General features: G+C 36.7%; 1 protein-coding gene and 2 long non-coding RNA genes across 3 annotated transcripts in view; 2 read left to right on the top strand and 1 right to left on the bottom strand.

Moving 5' to 3' along the window:
* Positions 1-4,022, top strand: part of LOC125802425 (uncharacterized) — a 15,138-nt gene extending 11,116 nt beyond the window's left edge. Inside the window, exons 2-4 of the long non-coding RNA XR_007439555.1 lie at positions 455-483; positions 665-827; positions 3,945-4,022. This is a non-coding gene — a long non-coding RNA (uncharacterized LOC125802425). The remainder of the gene's footprint in view (positions 1-454; positions 484-664; positions 828-3,944) is intronic.
* Positions 1-8,279, top strand: part of LOC125802424 (uncharacterized) — a 24,644-nt gene extending 16,365 nt beyond the window's left edge. Inside the window, exon 2 of the long non-coding RNA XR_007439554.1 lies at positions 6,419-8,279. This is a non-coding gene — a long non-coding RNA (uncharacterized LOC125802424). The remainder of the gene's footprint in view (positions 1-6,418) is intronic.
* Positions 3,908-17,100, bottom strand: LOC111193356 (myosin-7). The gene is made up of 39 exons (XM_049480449.1): positions 16,817-17,100; positions 16,549-16,592; positions 16,149-16,357; positions 15,772-15,915; positions 15,524-15,680; positions 15,361-15,388; positions 15,085-15,187; positions 14,041-14,133; positions 13,886-13,949; positions 13,683-13,781; positions 13,476-13,579; positions 12,943-13,081; positions 12,737-12,855; positions 12,482-12,631; positions 12,216-12,386; positions 11,811-12,120; positions 11,614-11,693; positions 11,254-11,459; positions 10,560-10,683; positions 10,317-10,453; positions 9,571-9,826; positions 9,243-9,485; positions 8,989-9,165; positions 8,752-8,897; positions 8,583-8,673; positions 8,113-8,502; positions 7,894-8,020; positions 7,684-7,802; positions 7,404-7,600; positions 7,124-7,307; positions 6,855-7,020; positions 6,652-6,776; positions 6,253-6,561; positions 5,961-6,164; positions 5,575-5,871; positions 5,384-5,488; positions 4,664-4,759; positions 4,427-4,561; positions 3,908-4,034 (listed from the first exon to the last, which is right to left on the bottom strand). The coding sequence occupies exons 3-39, from the start codon at positions 16,347-16,349 to the stop codon at positions 4,014-4,016; spliced, it is 5,817 nt and encodes a 1,938-aa protein (XP_049336406.1). The 5' UTR covers positions 16,350-16,357; positions 16,549-16,592; positions 16,817-17,100; the 3' UTR covers positions 3,908-4,013.

Below are 17,100 nucleotides of genomic sequence, written 5' to 3'. Positions count from 1 at the left end.
GTATCTACTTCTTATGTATCTCTTATTGTATGAATCTTGTTATGAAATTCATGCATAGAGACAGAATGCATGCTGAGACAGCTCATCGTTCTAACAGACAAAAGGTTAAAGTCTTATACAGCTTATTATTTTTTCATTATTTAAAGAGGACTCTTGCTTTGTAGCCTTTTATCTCTGTACAAACCTTGCCGGCCCCTCAGCCAACAATTGAATCCTTAATATAGCCCAAGAACACCGTGGTCTGGTTTAAGGTTGCAGTGAATTCTCTGTGAACCTTTGAACCACCCCCCTGGTTCAATTCTCAGCTGCTCAGTGTGGACTCCTCCTCTAATCAACACTATCCTGCTGGCTTGCTCATCACCTTGAACAACCTCAAGGCAACTCAGCACATAGTAGCTGTCAGTGCATCCAAAAAGTCCTTCTGTGTTCTGATGCAGACTTGTTGTCTTTACAGATAAAGGCCCTTTGGAGTTGAAGTTGAAGGTGAGCCAATTGTCAAAGCATTTTATCATGTACAGCATCTGTAAAAAACTACGTGTCTTATGTTATGTTTTATGGAGAATGTATTTCTTCTTAGTTAATTTAAAGATTTCTTTTGCATATTTGTTTATGTAAAGTTATACAGGCAGCAAACTAACAGAAACCTTGTGTATTCTGTCCACAGAATCAGACAACTTTGTTTAAGAAAATTGTCTGCGAAGACCTGCTTTAGTCAGCACTGTCCATCAAAACTACATCCTGCCTTTTAGGGTACCCACCTACCCAACCCACCCTCCTCCCACCCACCCACTATGCTCACACAGAAGCTCCTTGAGCTACCTGAGGAGGTAGGTGCTCCTTTTATGTGTTTTATTAAAATACATTTGAATGTATTTAGATCATTTTAAAATGCATATATTTGTTTACTTTTATAAAAAAACAACCTCTTAATTAAACCTATGCCTATGTTAATTAATTGTTCTTGGAACATTGTAGTATATACTATATAATATAGTTTCATACAACTTAAATGTACCTTACAGACTGTGTATCTTACAGAACTGCTTTTATGATTTTAATATAGGTTTAATAATCTTGCATGCATTTTGTCTTTGTAAATTAAATAATGATTATTAAATAATGATATAATGATATCTCTAATTAATCAGAAACAAATTATTAGTGATAGTCGTAATCTAATGATTTAGACACAGATGCTATAAAGAAAAGAGACCACTTTAGTGCTTTTTGCAGATTGAACATAACTAGCAATACCTTAAGCATTTCTATTAACTTCAATGGTAAATAAATCTCCAGCACTCATATATTCAAATATTTGGTAAATTTACTTAAAACATAAGTTTTTACTTTATGTGGATGCTCCATTGTAGATGCATTGTACATTCTTACCTAACAATCGGTTAACATTAAACTGACTATATATTAAATGCAATTGACCTCTTAGCTCTAACCCTACAGGCAACTATAAACCTAACCTTAATTTTATCCTTAAATCAACCCTTAACCCTGTCCTTAATAATAACATTAACATGAAACATGATTTTAGCTACAGTGCACCAGTGAGCTGGAATTCACTACAGGAAACACTAATTCTCAGCTCACTGGTGTCACTAAATAATTTTAAACTTTTAATATCTGTCCACCTTCATAATTTTACTTATTCTTAACTTTAATTTTTTTTATTTTAGTTCTTCTCTTAGTTCTTTATTTCCTTTTTATTTTTAAATATTATTTTGTATTATTGCTTATTTTATATAACTTATTTTGATTTTCTTTTATTATTATTATTATTATTATTATTATTATTATTATTATTATTATTATTATTATTATTATTATTATTATTATTGTTTTTAGTTTTTTGGTTCATTTGTTTATTTGTATTTTTTATTGTATTGTATAAAAATGAGTTTTAGCTTAATTTTAAAAGTTTTATGTTGCATTAATCTTAATTTCTTATCAATTAAACCAAGTTATATTATAATAATTATTATTTTTATTTTAATTCTATTTTTATACTTTTATTTACTGTTATTTAAAATGATTAAATTTACTTATTATTTTCTTTGTCATGTCAATCCCTGTTTTTCATAAATGCTCGGCTACATTAAAAATGAGGGTTGCCCTCAATGTATGTCTGAATCAAAATAAATGTTGATTGATTGATTGATTGATTAATTAATTGATAGAAGTCCTCTGTAATGGGCCATTCAAGTAAAGTGTTGCCAAAAATAATTAAATGATAATTCAAATAAGATTTTAACTGTTGTGATTCTAATGTACTAAATAGCTGGGTTTACTAAAACGACTCAAACTAAATATAAAAATAAAATCTAATATACTAATTAGCTGGGTAATTACATTAATCCATATTGGATGGAGTAATGAGTCAGTAGTGAATAATTGCATCAAATCAGCACAGCTATTTATTATTGTAAATAAATTATTTAAATCAGTGTTTAAAGTATTTAAGTAATTTAGTATATACATATTAATAGTTCTATTGTTTAGACAGTTTAAGAAAAAAATACTGTACATGAAATGACTGATATTATGCATTATTTTCCCGCCAATATATATATATTTTTTACAAACCTGCTGACTGATTTACACTGATAAATTTCAATGATCAAAATGTATTCATTGTTGGCTTGAAGCCAAAAAAGAATACACATATTTTTAAATATCCCAATATTGACTGAATGAATGTAAAGTTTGCACAAACCTGCTGGGTAATGTGCTGTGTACACTCAGGAAGGCTGCTAAATAAGAATAATGTCATATGGAATTCTCATAAATTTTCATACTACATTTTCGTTGTACCATTTTTTTTGTAAGTGTTATTCATTAGAAATTTAAGTGTGCAGAGCAAGCTTTTTACAGCATTATAATTATTTGCAATAATATTAAAAATAATATGAAAATTAGAACTATATTAAAAAGACTGTTTTAATGGACCCAAAGCTCTACCAATGAATGCATAATTGAAGTGGTATCAAACTTTTTATAACCTTTTAATAGTATAATATTTGCATATAGGTTATATTTTATATTGCATATTAGATATAGATAATAGATATATATTAATTGAAACTCTCACCTGATGTCCAATGTTACATGATTTCCCTCATCCATCTACAGATATCCACATTCCTCAAGATTTTAAAAATTGTTATTTTTGATATAATAGATAAAAATTTGATAGATTAGATTTAGAATTTCACATTAAATCAGTATTAGGATTTAGTTCTTCCTGTAAACGTGAAATAACTCAAAGAAAGCTGTAAAACATTAATAAAATTGCCACATTTTAACTTAAATGTATGCAATACTTGTGTTGCATTTCTTGGAATTTTTGACATTAGTTTGATTTGATCAATTATATGTATTATTGTTAATGTTTGGACACCCCTGATTTACTATGAAACTTCACTTAGTAAATAATTAGCTGATTTCCAAAAAGAAACGTTTTTTTTATATATATATTTTAAGCAAGACCAATGTATTATTTGTGTTGTGTAAAAACAAAGAAAAGAGTTCTCATGTTACTCTGATCTCAGACCTTATATTATTATGGCTATTGCTTGTTCACAGTCAGCATTAGGAAACACCAGGTGATTTCAGATTTATAAATATTCAGACTCTCACACCTCAACAAGCCTGAAACAGATATTTATAGTAACATTTTTTTTAATTAGCAAAACTTTTATACCAATTATATTATTGTATTTAATATAGCATTTTAGTTCACCTTAGTATAATACATTGTGTAGATGATATTAGACCACTGTGTTTGAGTCTTACATTTAATACATCTGCCTGTAGTCTGTGTTTTTCTTCTTTATGCAGTCCTAAAGCATTAAATATTTTTTATGTGTGAAAACAGAAGAAACAGCAAAGCCAAATGTTTATTTTCATAGTGCATTTATTCTACTTATCTACAGATGGCAAAAGTCAAAAAGAAGACCTAAAGCACAGGGATCAAACGTTTCAGGGACAGTTGGGTGGTTGCTTCACTCTTCATCATGACCTTTCTGTGAGAGGAAAATACAGAAAAAGAGGGTAGGTGTTGGAAGTACATTTTAATTATCCTGTTTTCTCAGTTGATTATGCATGGATCTAATCAGACTAGAAGCTTAAAAAACAAAAATCTATCTATAGCCATGGCTTATTGAGTCAATTCTTTTTCACCATGAGCAGTTGAATAATTCAAACTGAATATCGGTAGTAAACATGACGTGAACATCAGTTTATGTCTTCCATCAGGGACTGTCTTTTATGGATTTATAAAAAAAAATATTATATATAAGTGGCTTGATTGCATTCAGTATTACATTATAAACACTCTGAAACCAAATTTCAACATAAAAAAAGTATCCAACCCCAATCTTATAATAAATTATGTTACTCTAATGAGCAAACCTACCTTGGTGACAATATCACGGCTTTTGGCTCTCAGCTTGTTGACCTGACTTTCTGCAATATCAGCTCTCTCCTCTGCCTCATCCAGCTCATGCTGCAGCTTGCGGAACTTTCCAAGATGGGAATTGGCCTGCTCCTCCTGAAAAATGAGTTACACGTGCAATTTATGATACAAAAATAAACTTGTGCATATTTTCAACATATCCATAATTGGCCAATGCACAAGTTTTTATGTACTTACAGCCTCCTCTGCAGTCCTCTTATAGGACTTCACTTTCAATTGGAGCTTGTCTACTAGATCTTGAAGACGAGCCAGATTTTTGCGGTCTTCTTCAGTCTGCAAGGAAAATTTGAGAATAGTCAGTTTAAATTGGCCAACATAGGCCGAAAGACTAATTTATACAGTCATTTTGCAGTGTTTTTTGTAATGTTAGGATTGTTTTTAACAATGGCAGCAGGCCCACACTACCCTAACCCAAACCCTACCCTTACCCTACCCTTACCCTTAAGTAGAGGTACATTTGTGATTTTTGAAAATGCACTACTGTAGTAAATTTATGATTAGAAAAGCACTGCTGGCAAACTAGCTATGTCTTTGTCTAGAATAGCAAGGCTGAAATATGTTTATGATTAGAATAGCACTGCTGAGCTACATTTATAACTAAAATTGCAGTGCTGTGGTACATTTATGATTAAAATAGTATTGCTGAGGTAATTAAATGTGTGACTTGAGTAGTACCAGCAAAAATAGTTCATGATAAAAATTGCACTGCTGAGGTAAATTTACTGTGTTTTGATGGTTTGTCTGCTGTTAAGCGGTATGTAAAAAAAAAATACAATTACGCTTTGTAATTTATTCAGCGGTGAAAGAAGGGGATTTCATGTCAGTTGTATCATTATTTTATATTTAAATCACATATTTTAGTAGGAAAAATAGAATTTAAAGAAACAAGAGACAAACCTGGTAGGTGAGCTCCTTGATGCGTCTCTCATATTTGCGTATTCCTTTCACAGAATCACTGGCCTTTCTCTGTTCAATCTCCACCTCAGTTTCAAGCTCTCTCACCTAAAAAACAGTCCAAATACATTTTGTAAATAATTAAAACAGTTGAGTGTTTGTACAATACCAACAATAAAATATAATTAACTCACCCTGGCCTCCAGTTTCTGGACCTGCTTCTTGCCTCCCTTCATTGCGATTTGCTCAGCTTCATCCAGACGATGCTGCAGGTCCTTGATGGTTTGCTCCATGTTCTTCTTCATGCGCTCCAGGTGAGCACTGGTGTCCTGCTCCTTCTTCAGCTCTTCTGCCATCATGGCAGCATCAGTGATGGCTTTCTTGGCCTTTTCCTCAGCATTCCTGCATTCTTGTACAGCCTCCTCTACCTCAGTCTGAAGCTGGGATGTGTCTCCCTCCAGCTTCTTCTTCTGGTTCAGCAGGCTGGTGTTCTGAAATGTAAACGATTGCTTATATTATACTGTCCATATTATGGCTTCTGCGTGATTTAGTTTAAGAAGCTAGTAAATCTGTATAATACCTGAGAGTGGAGGAGTTGAACCCTCTCGCTGACATCCAGCAGTTCCTGCTCAGCCAGTTTGCGGCCTCTCTCAGTCTGCTCCACCAGAGATCTCAGCTCATCCAGTTCAGCCTGCAGCAGATTGTTGCGTCTCTCCACAATGGCAATGTTCTCTTTGAGATCATCGTTAGCACGGAGAGCTTCATCCAGTTGCAGCTGGGCATCCTACAAGGCAAAAGTTCATAATGCATTGTAGAATTTTACAAAAAAAGGTAAAAAAAAAAAAGTGACTTTAAAGTTTTTTGGTGTATACCTTCATATGTCCATGGAGGCTCTTGAGTTGCTTCTGTGCCTCTGAGGCCTGCCTGTTAGCCTGACTGAGCTGGATCTCCATCTCGTTGAGGTCTCCCTCCATCTTCTTCTTAATCCTGAGGGCCTCGTTTCTGCTGCGAGTCTCAGACTCCAGAGAGCTCTGCAAGGTGTCCACCACTCTCTGCTGGTTCCTCTTGGCCTGCTCCATCTCCTCATCCTTCTCAGCCAACTTACGCTCAATATCAGCCTTCACCTGGTTGAACTCCAGCTGAGCTCGCAAGATCTTTCCTTCCTCATGCTCAAGGGAGGCCTATTAGATCACAGACAAGAGAACCAAAACAGTGGTTGACTTACATTTTTTAAACACCATTATTGAGATTTCAGCAGAGTAATACTGTACCTCAGCCTCTTCAAGAGCAGTCTGAATCTCAGCCTTTTCCTGCTCCAGCTGTTTTCTAATTTTCTCCAGTTCATGAATACTTTTGCCACTCTCACCAATTTGCTCAGTAAGGTCAGAAATTTCCTCTGTTTGTCAGAAAAAAGTAATTAGTGCATAATAAGTTCCCCACCACTGTTTTAGACCATTTAAACCAACATGGATACCTTGGAGGTTCTTGTTCTCTCTCTTCATGGTCTCCAGGTGATCAAGGGATTCCTCATACGAATTCTTCAGTTTGAAGAGTTCAGTACTAAGAGATCTGGCCTCCTTTTGGGAGCTCTCCAGCTCAGTCTGAGACTCTTCATACTTCTGCTTCCATTCAGCAAGGATCTGTGAGGTTCAACAAAACCATATTTATGTTTAGTGACTTTTAAACAAAAGGGCACCTTTACCACTTGTGCCTTGTTGATTCCGAAAAATATGATCTTATCACCTTGTCAAAGTTCCTTTGCTTCTTGTCCAGAGCAGCAGCAGCAGCGTTGGATCTTTCCACATCAACCATAAGATCCTCAATCTCATTCTGTAGCCTGTGCTTGGTCTTCTCTAGAGAGGAGCATTTAGCATTGATGGCTTCCACAGCTTCTTCTGCATCTTGCAGACGTTGAGCCAGCTTCTTCCTGTGTGGCAGAGCAGTAAAAGTACATATTAAGGATGTTTTCTTTTAAGGTGTAGTGATGATTAAATATCTGATAATCACAATACTGATTTCTTACTTTGCATCCTCCAGCTCTTCTGTCCTCTGGATGGCATCAGTTTCATACTTGGTCCTCCACTGAGCCACCTCAGAGTTGGCCTTGGAGAGACTGCGTTGCAGCTCAGCCTTGGCCTCCTGTTCCTCTTCATACTGCTCTCTCAGCAACTCTGAGTCATGGCGGGCAGACTGCACTGCATGGGCCAGGGCATTCTTAGCCTGGAGGAAGATGCTGGTTAAAAATCTGATCTGTTGACCTGCTGGATCGTTGTGAAAAGTCAAATTACAAACTGTTGAAATACCTTTACTTCCTCTTCTAGTTGCCTCTTGAGATCCTCAATCTGTTGGGTGTAAGACTGCTTTCCTCTGGTCAGCTGAGAGACCAGGGAATCCTTCTCCTCCAGCTGTCTTGAAAGTTCACCTTGATTGGAGATGAATTACAGTGATATTTCAGTTGTTTGTAGGTTTTGTATTTATGGTTTGCACCTACCACATTTAATTGAAGCCCTTACCATTCTCAGTTTGTAGTTTAGCTTTTTGCATGCTGAAGTCATTGATGCTGCGCTGTCCTTCCTCATATTTCGTCCTGTACTCACTCATCTGGTCCTCAAGTGTCCTGCACATTTTTTCCAGGTTTGTCTAGAACATAGACAATCAATTATAAGTTAAACAGTAATTACTTAAAAACCTTTATAAAACACTGAAGACATTTAAACAATAAATATGCTTACCTTAGACTTCACAATCTGCTCCATGTTGGAGACCACATCATCCAGCTCCAGTCTCAGTTCACTCTTCTCTTTTTCCAGCTTCTGCTTCACTCTCTGAAGGTTATCAATCTGTTCTCCTAGGTCAGCCACGCTGTCAGCATGTTTCTTCCTCAGTGTAGCAGCAGTTGCTTCATGCTGCAGAGTGGCCTCTTCAAGGTCTCTGCGAACTTTCTGGAACTCTGCCTCTCTCTTCTTGTTCATCTCTATCTGGGCAGCAGTGGCTCCACCAGCCTCCTCCAGCCTCTCGCTGATCTCCTCCAGTTCTCTGGCCAGGTCTGCTCTCTGCTTTTCAACCTTTGCACGGGCTGCTCTTTCAGCCTCTAGCTCTTCTTCAAGTTCCTCAATACGGGCCTAATTCCAGAAGAAGCCCATTTTAGTCATTTACATTAGTAAGAATTAAGGTATATTCTTGATATATTTTATTATATTACCTGCAGCTCCTTCAGTTTCTTCTGGAGCTGTGCTGCTAATGCCTGTTCATCCTCAATCTTGCTGTTGAGCTGACTGATCTCAAAGTCTTTCCTGTGGCAGAAATACAGTTAGTGAAGACTTTAAAGAGTTTCAATTGGTCATAACTGTTTCAAAAAATATAAACATTACTTTTTCAGTCTCTCCTCCAGCTGTTGTTTGTCATTTTCCAGGTCCATGACATTCTCTTGGGTCAACTTTAAGTCTCCCTCAAGCTTTCTCTTAGCACGCTCAAGATCCATTCGAATTTTCTTTTCTTGCTCGAGGGATCCCTCAAGCTAAAGCAAGTACAAAAAGACATTGATCCAAACTGAAGAAAACCTCCTACTTAATTATCTAATATTTAATAGAAAAAATGAAGGTACCCACATCATCAACTTGTTGCTCCAACTTGGCTTTGGCCTTGGTCAGAGTGTTGACTTTGTCCTCCTCACTCTGTAGGTCATCCAGCGTTTGCTGATGGGCCTCCTGGAGAGCTTTCTTCTCCTTGGTCAGCTTTGCAATGATTTCATCCAGAGCTGCCATTTCTTCTGTCAGGTTTTTAACCTTTAAGAGAAAAATTACTATCAAATATCACCAAAAGTGATCACATTTTTTTTTCTTCTAATAGAAATATGACAAACCTTATTCTCTGTGGCATGCTTCTCCTTCTCCACTTTGGCCAGAGTAAGCTCCAGATCATCAATATCTTTCTTAAGCTCAGAGCATTCATCTTCAAGCTTCCTCTTTTTAGCAGTTAACTCAGCATTCATCTCTTCTTCATCCTCCAGTCTCTCAGTCAGCTCTTTGCTTTTTGCTTCAAGTTGGATCTTGTTTTTGATCAGACCCTCACATCTCTCCTCAGCATCACAGAGATTATCTTGCTCCTGTTAATATGTACATCATAAATAAGTATATTCTTTATATATGTTATGTATACATTTATTATAATAAATATACCAGTAAACTCACAGCCTGGACTTGGAGTTGCAGGTCATTTTTCTCTTGGAGAAGTGTGACCATTTTCTCTTCAAGCTCCTTTCTGCGAGCTTCAGATTTGGCATAGGCTTCTTTCAGCTTCAAGAATTCCTCCTTCATGTTGGCCATTTCTTTCTCAGCCTCAGCAGACCTTAGGAGTGGCTTAATCTTGAAGTACAGCTTCATCCAGGGCCAGTTCTTAACACCCATGAAGGCACGGACGTTCCACTGGATAACAAGCAAGGCGTCTCTAAAATGTGCAGAAAATAGAAAGATATGTAAAGCCTTGTTTTTTTTTTTTTTTTTTGTCGTGGTATTGAAGAAGCCTAAAGACAAGTGCAAAAATCTATTCTAAAAGTACTAGAAGTCAGTGGAATCATGTTAAAACAAGAATACTTATTACTTTGGTGATTGCTTTGGCATGGCTTCAGAAGGTAAAGTCTATTAGAATTAGAATTATTTTTGATTGTTAATACCTGCTAGACATGGAGAAGCTTTCTAGGAAGCCACAATTGTAGTTGATTTGTTTGTACCTCATCCCACCTAATGTCCCTTGCATGCTCTTATTAACAATTGATTATAGTTATGTAAGGGTAATATTACGTCTGAAATGGCATGGCATCTGAAGTGTCTCCTGAATGAAAACTGATTAGTTTGGATGTTTTTGTCTCTTTAAACTTCTTTAATCTTTAAACTTAACAGTTTAAACTGTACAATAAAATCAGGGAAATAAGTCTTACCTGCGCTCAACAATCTTCTGGAACTCAATTCTTGAGAGAAGACCTCGTGAACAGGCCTGAAGACGAGTGATGATGAGAGCAAGACGATCGTCTCTCATCTCCTCAAGAAGACCCAGGAGACCAGCTTTGAAAAATACCTAGAAAAATAACAGATCATTTCATTTGTTTGGTTCTTTAGTGTAAATTAAGTACATTTATTTAAATAATGTATTGTACATGTACTGAAAATTGTTACATTCAAACCTTAGTATGTCCAAACTTGTACTGATTATGATCAATATCCAAGGAACCCAACAATTTCTCAGCTCCCTTTCTACTGTCAATGAACTGCCCATCAGGAATTGCTGCAGGATTCAGAATACGGTATCTGCAAATGCACAGTTCAAGGTATTGTTACGATCATTATTTCTGATATTTTAGCTTGTAAGACTAACATGATTTCATTAAAGAAGTTTTATTTTAAAATAATAGCATTTTAATTGGATAAAGTAATATATCTTACTGTTAAGATGTATTGTTTACATGATATGAGACATAAATCAATAAACAACTATGGAAAGGAAATAACAGTGCAGAGCCTGAACATAAAATAATTGCCTGATAATTAAAAAGCTTGTGTTTATTTTAACCTCTGACCAGTTATTTAAAATAAACACATTGCATATGACTTATTTATTTTGCAACATATTTGACCCATCCAAGATTTATTGCTAATTAAAAACGTTTTTCTTATGTAATTTGAAACTTGAAGTTTTCTGGGGCATGCAATGCCCAAATCATCCACATGGGGGAAGTATCAGAAGGTCTGTGTCTGATTTAATTTTTAATTGTGTATCTTTAATATTACTTATCTTATTATACTACTTATTATACTACTTATTAATTATCTGCTAATTATTTAAGATTATCCCACTCAGAGTCTATGCAGGCAGATTACCTCTGTTTAAAGTCACCGTACAGGATCCTGTTGGGGAATCCCTTTCTGCAGATTCTGATGCCCTCCAGCACACCGTTACAGCGCAGCTGGTGCATGACGAGAGGATTCTCCATGGCCCCAGGAGTCTTGGTCTCGTTGGGGATGATGCAGCGCACAAAGTGGGGGTGAGTTGATCTCAGGTTGGTCATCAGCTTGTTCAAGTTCTCCTAAAGACATAATATGTATTGCACATTATCCGCATGTAGTCACCACATTACTATAAATACTATTTACACTCAATGACCTAGGAAAGTATGTACTTAAACATTTTTATATTCTATATGAATATCTGTATCTATGCATATACACAAATCTTCTCACCCTGTGAAGGGCAGACACAGTCTGGAAAGAAGATCCTTTTTTCTTCTTCTCTTTGCCTTTTCCACCACCACCTTCCGCGGCTATTAAGACACAACACATTATACATTGTTGTTAAAAATACACCAAACACAATACCTGACCTTTTGAGAATTTTTTTTTTTTTTTTTAATCAACCATTCCTTATCCAGTCCACATACCTGAATCAGCACCGGCGTAATTTGCAAACAGATTAGACAACAATTTCATTGTGGACTTCTGATACAACCCCACAACAGTTTCATTGAGGGGGTCCTTGTTCTTCACCAGCCAGTTCATGATGTTGTAGTCCACAGTACCAGCATAGTGAACCAGGGAGAAGTGAGCTTCGGGTTTACCCTTCACAATCCTGGGCTTCTGGAAGTTTGCAGACTTTCCCAAGTGGTTGTCATAAAGCTTAGCTTTGAATGTAGAATCGCTGGCCTTGGGGAACATGCACTCCTCTTCAAGGATGGACATGATACCCATGGGCTGAAATTCAGAAAATAGAGCAAAGGAGCCTTAATTCACACAGCCAAACTATCACTAAAAAATACAACCTGCAGAGGTTTTACTGTTATATTCACCTTTTCAATGAGATCAATGCAGGCCTGCAAGTCCATGCCGAAGTCAATGAACTCCCACTCAATACCCTCCTTCTTGTACTCTTCTTGCTCCAGCACAAACATGTGGTGGTTGAAGAACTGCTGCAACTTCTCATTAGTGAAGTTGATGCACAGCTGCTCAAAGGTGTTGAACTGGAGGAGAAGTGAAGTGTCAATAATGTGGTTAAAAAAATAAATAAATGAATAAAACAAATATTCTCAATAAAAAATAAATATCTTTTACTTACATCAAAGATCTCAAAGCCAGCAATGTCCAGCACACCTATAAAGTATTGGCGAGGCTGCCTGGTGTCCAGTGATTGGTTAATTCTCACAACCATCCAAAGAAACATCTTCTCATACACTGACTTAGACAGTGCACCAACAGCATAGTACACCTGATAAGCAATACATAATAGTTTGTAGTAGAGAAATGAAATGTTCTATTTGTTTGTAGAAGTTTAGTACTTTCATGCATCATTTGTTATAAAGCAAATTTTTACCTGCTGGACATTCTGCCCCTTGGTGACCCACTCATTCCCTACTTTGACTCTTGGGTGGCACAAACCCTTAATCAGATCAGCAGAGTTCAGACCCATGAGATAAGCTGACTTGTCAGCATCTGGAAACAAATATTTATGTTTTTCAGTTTTTAAATAGTGCCTGCACTTGTATCATCCATGTTCCTAACACTCAAACTCAAACAAACCCTCAGTGCCGTCAGCCTCAGCCTGCTCCTCCCTCTGCTTCTGCTTGAACTTCATGTTGCCATAGTGCATGATGGCACCAGTCAGCTTGTAGATGCTGTTCTTCTCCTCTTGGGTGAAGCCCAGCACATCAAAAGCTTCCTAGAGCCAAAAGAATTGCATGTCTCTCCTTAGCTCAAGAAATGTCAGTTCTTAAAATTTCTTAGGGAAGGCAATTGGTTTCAAGTGTACGTGATTTTAGCAACTCACATTCAATGAACTGTTACAAAGAACTTTTACATTTTTAATGGCTTGGTGTCAAAACCCCAAAATTTAATTATATGTCAGTCCTGGTCCTGGGGAACCCTGTCCTGCACATTTGAGTGCTTTCCCTCTTCCTAACCCACCTGGTCTAACTATTTGTCTCATTAACAAACCCAAGGGGGTTCTTTAGGAAATCTGTTAAAATGTGCAGGGCAGTGCACCTCCAGGACCATAATGGAGAATCACTGATTTAAGTAAAAATGGGAGAGACTGCACGTCAGGTGATACGCACATCAGTAGCCATTAGCTCGTCTCTATCATCAATGGAGGCCACTTGAGTCTCTCCTTGGGAGATGAAGGCGTAGTCATAGGGATTAGCAGTAATAAGTAGCATTTCTGTGAAACAGGAAAGATATATTTTGCATCAAGTAATTGTTTTATTTACTTTCAGTGCATTAAATAAATTAGAATATATATAATAATAATATAATTTTCTGACCCAGTAGTTCAGGTTTTCTCTGAGACAGGATCTGGTAGAAGATATGGTAGTCTCTCTCAGCTTTAAGCTGGAAAGTGACACGGGACTTCTCCAGAAGATCTGTATTCCCAAAAATAACCAACACAGTTATTAATGTTTCTCATTCAATATTCTTTAAAATGATTTACGATTTCATTCATATTGTTAAATAAAATAAAGCTTACAAGTCTCAATATCAGCAGAGGCAAGCTTTCCAGACGCAGCAAAGTGGATTCGGATGAACTTGCCCTATTTGACAGTATGTATTGTTACATGTCTGTGTTTGAATTCATAGATTATAATCAGCTCTTAAAGGGAAAACGGAATACAACGGACTTACAAATCGAGAGGAGTTGTCATTTCTGATGGTCTTGGCGTTACCAAAGGCCTCCAGAGCAGGATTACACTGAATGATTTGATCCTCCAGAGTACCCTAAACAGAGTGCCATTACGGTAAAATTACGGCACATTTACATAAATGATGAATGGGCAGTGATAAATCAATTGAAAACAAAAACAAGGAATTCTGTTTAATGGGTGATATAAGGGTTAACCATTCTAAAATGTCATTGTTTCATTCACATCATGAACCACATGGGACCTCACCCACAAGACTAACACAGGTTTATGTTCATTTTCACTTAACAGACAGTTGTGCAAGTAAATGTTTGTTTTTCATCTAGAGCTGTACAGTAGTTAATACAACCTGCAATGTGTTAATTAAGTAGGTAAATGTAAACACTGGCATGTTCGAACACAAAAAATCAGACATATCATCCAATCCATTATAAAGTTTGAATATCTGAGAAATACTGGGTTATTTTTTTGCTGTTTCAAACCCAAAGGTTTAGGGGGACAAACAAGACTACAGGTACTCTATCAGTACTCCTTAACACTCAGTACATTCCCAGAGTACTATGGAAACCTAATGGTTTTACAGCCTAAGGTTTCCTTGTGAATGTACCACATTTACCCTAATAGTGCGTACTGTGTATTCTTTGTGCAACTGCTGTAGTATCCGACTCCAGTCTTGGTCTCAAGACCATAAATGAGCAATCTTAGCCTTATATGAAAATTGGTCTCATCAGTGCCAGGGTGAGGGGGATTTTAAAATTGTTGTTTCAAGTTAAGTACAAAGATTCCGTCTGAGGTAGAAATAACTAGAACATTTGTTCTATAATATTATTTAATGTTTGATTATAGAAAATATAAAATATATATTTATTAACATTGGGAGTGTATGTACAATGAATTACACCCTATTTTATTTCTGTTTTTCCATTTTCTAATCTGGTCTTGGTTTTGACTTTGACAGACTCAGCTCTAGCAGGCTTGACTACAACACATATACATTATTATGACTACATTAGTTTGTTTAGTCTACCTTTTTGTCATTGGGGTCCCTCTTGATTCCTCCAGCAGCAATACTGGCAAAATACTGAATGACTCTCTTGGTGTTCACAGTTTTCCCAGCACCGGATTCTCCACTATGAGATTAATGAGATTATTATTATTTTTTTTTTTAGAAAACTGTCAAATATTAAAGGTGAGAAGAATCTTCAAGCAAGCACTTCATTTATTACCACTACTACAAATATAAAATATACGTTTTAAAAGTCACATAATATTTTATTTTCCTAAATACAAAAAACATACTTACGTAATGAGAATAGACTGGTTTTCCCTGTCTAAAAAAAGGGAGATTTAAAACCATCAGTTTTTTTAAAGCCATCAGTACATCTGTTTTGGCTATAAATAGCACAGATTAAAAGACTGACCATAGAGGCTGAAAGATTTACAGTAAACAGTTGTGTTAAGCTTACCTGACAGCATGTACTGGTAGGCATTGTCAGAGATGGAGAAGATGTGGGGAGGAGCTTCACTCCTCTTCTTGCCTCTGTAGGCAAGGACGACTTCTTGGTTGTACACTGGCAGCCACTTGTAGGGGTTAACAGTTACACAGAAGAGCCCAGAGTAGGTCTGTGGGGAGACAAAGGAAACTAGATTCAATATTTTCACACCGATACAAAAGATCTGAACAGTTAAAGAACTGAAGACATGTTTATCTCACGTAGATCATCCAGGCTGCATAACGCTCTTTGAGGTTAAACAGCACAGCAGGCTCGTGCAGGAAGGTGAACATCGCCATGTCCTCAATTTTATCGAACTTTGGCGGGTTCTGAGGGTGAACGTCACATTCCTTGACGGTCACAGTCTGTAGACAACGGAATATTAAGATATGCACTATGAATATACACTTCTGTCACACTTCTACATTTCACTGAATAGTAAAATTTTCTAAACTAGTAACTCTCTTTAAAGAAGCGAGTTACTACCCAGTGACTAGTTTATCTAATCAACGCTTCATTAAATAAAATAAAGTGAGCTGCTCAAGATGTTTGCACAAAACCTGTACAAACAAGGGATACTAAAGGCATATTTACTCACTGTCCCTTTGGAGGTCTCACACGTGACTTTGTCTCCATCTCGACTTGAAATCGTTCCTTTCACATACTCCTCTTCTGCATCAGGAACAAAGCATTCCCTCTTCATGTCAAAGGGGCGGGTTTGGGCCTCCAGACGCTCCCTGTCTGACTTCCTCAGGTACGGGGCAGCGGGCCCAAACTCCTCCATCAACGCATCTCCCATCTTTTAGTCTAGTGGACAAACATGCCAAGTTCTTTAGTTTCAAGGAGAAATCAGTTACTTCCTTCATTATTTAAAAAAAAATATTTCATAATATAAAAAATAAAGAATAACTGCTAATTTCTGCTAAAACCGATAAAATTGTCATAGTGTTATGAGGAAAAAGCTGTACATCAAAGCTGTACTTAGGGTTAGAGCTTACCTCAGCCGTTCACCTCCTCAGTGAAACTCTATGCTGTTGCTGCTCTACAAGCACACAAATGGAGAAAAACAATTAAGTACATACAAGCAAAAATATGAAGCTTAATGTCTATATCCACTCAATGGCTACTGGAATAAGGAACTGTCCAATATGTCCTGTCCAATCTTAGCACATCAAAACTCAATAGAGTGTCACAAAATACATCGTTTAGGACTGGGATGCCTCAGCATTTCTAAGACAAATTCAGCTCTTTTCAAGGCCTGTTTACCGTTGGATGATTGAAGTTCAGATTCCTGTCCGTGGCCTGGCCATCCTCTCCCTCTTTTATAAAGCAGCCTCCCTCTAAATATGGCATCTGGCATTGTTCGGCAGGAGTGCTATTTTGTTTGATTGCTGTGCAGAAGGGTGGGGTAAAGAGGCTTTTCCGCATGATGGCGAAGCTTGGGGAGAGGGAGAGGGGAGTCAAACATTCGCCAGCACCTGACCTGTGATGGAAAACAATTAGAAAGGATGACTAAACATATTATAAAAAGGTACATCATTAAAAGGAGA

The sequence above is a fragment of the Astyanax mexicanus genome, chromosome 6 (assembly GCF_023375975.1).
Source record: "Astyanax mexicanus isolate ESR-SI-001 chromosome 6, AstMex3_surface, whole genome shotgun sequence".
Classification (NCBI taxonomy): domain Eukaryota; kingdom Metazoa; phylum Chordata; class Actinopteri; order Characiformes; family Acestrorhamphidae; genus Astyanax; species Astyanax mexicanus.
The sequence above is the reverse complement of the archived record's forward strand: the minus strand, read 5'-3'. Positions and strand labels throughout refer to the sequence as shown.

What these genes read in the sequence shown, in the direction of transcription:
- LOC111193356 (XM_049480449.1), bottom strand. Translation starts at nt 16,349, where the DNA reads ATGGGAGATGCGTTGATGGAGGAGTTTGGGCCCGCTGCCCCGTACCTG. An exon ending in TGAGGCTGACGGCACTGAGG is followed by an intron (nt 12,856 to 12,942) that starts GTTTGTTTGAGT and finishes ATTTGTTTCCAG; the next exon opens with ATGCTGACAAGTCAGCTTAT. An exon ending in TTCAACTCCTCCACTCTCAG is followed by an intron (nt 5,872 to 5,960) that starts GTATTATACAGA and finishes TTTACATTTCAG; the next exon opens with AACACCAGCCTGCTGAACCA.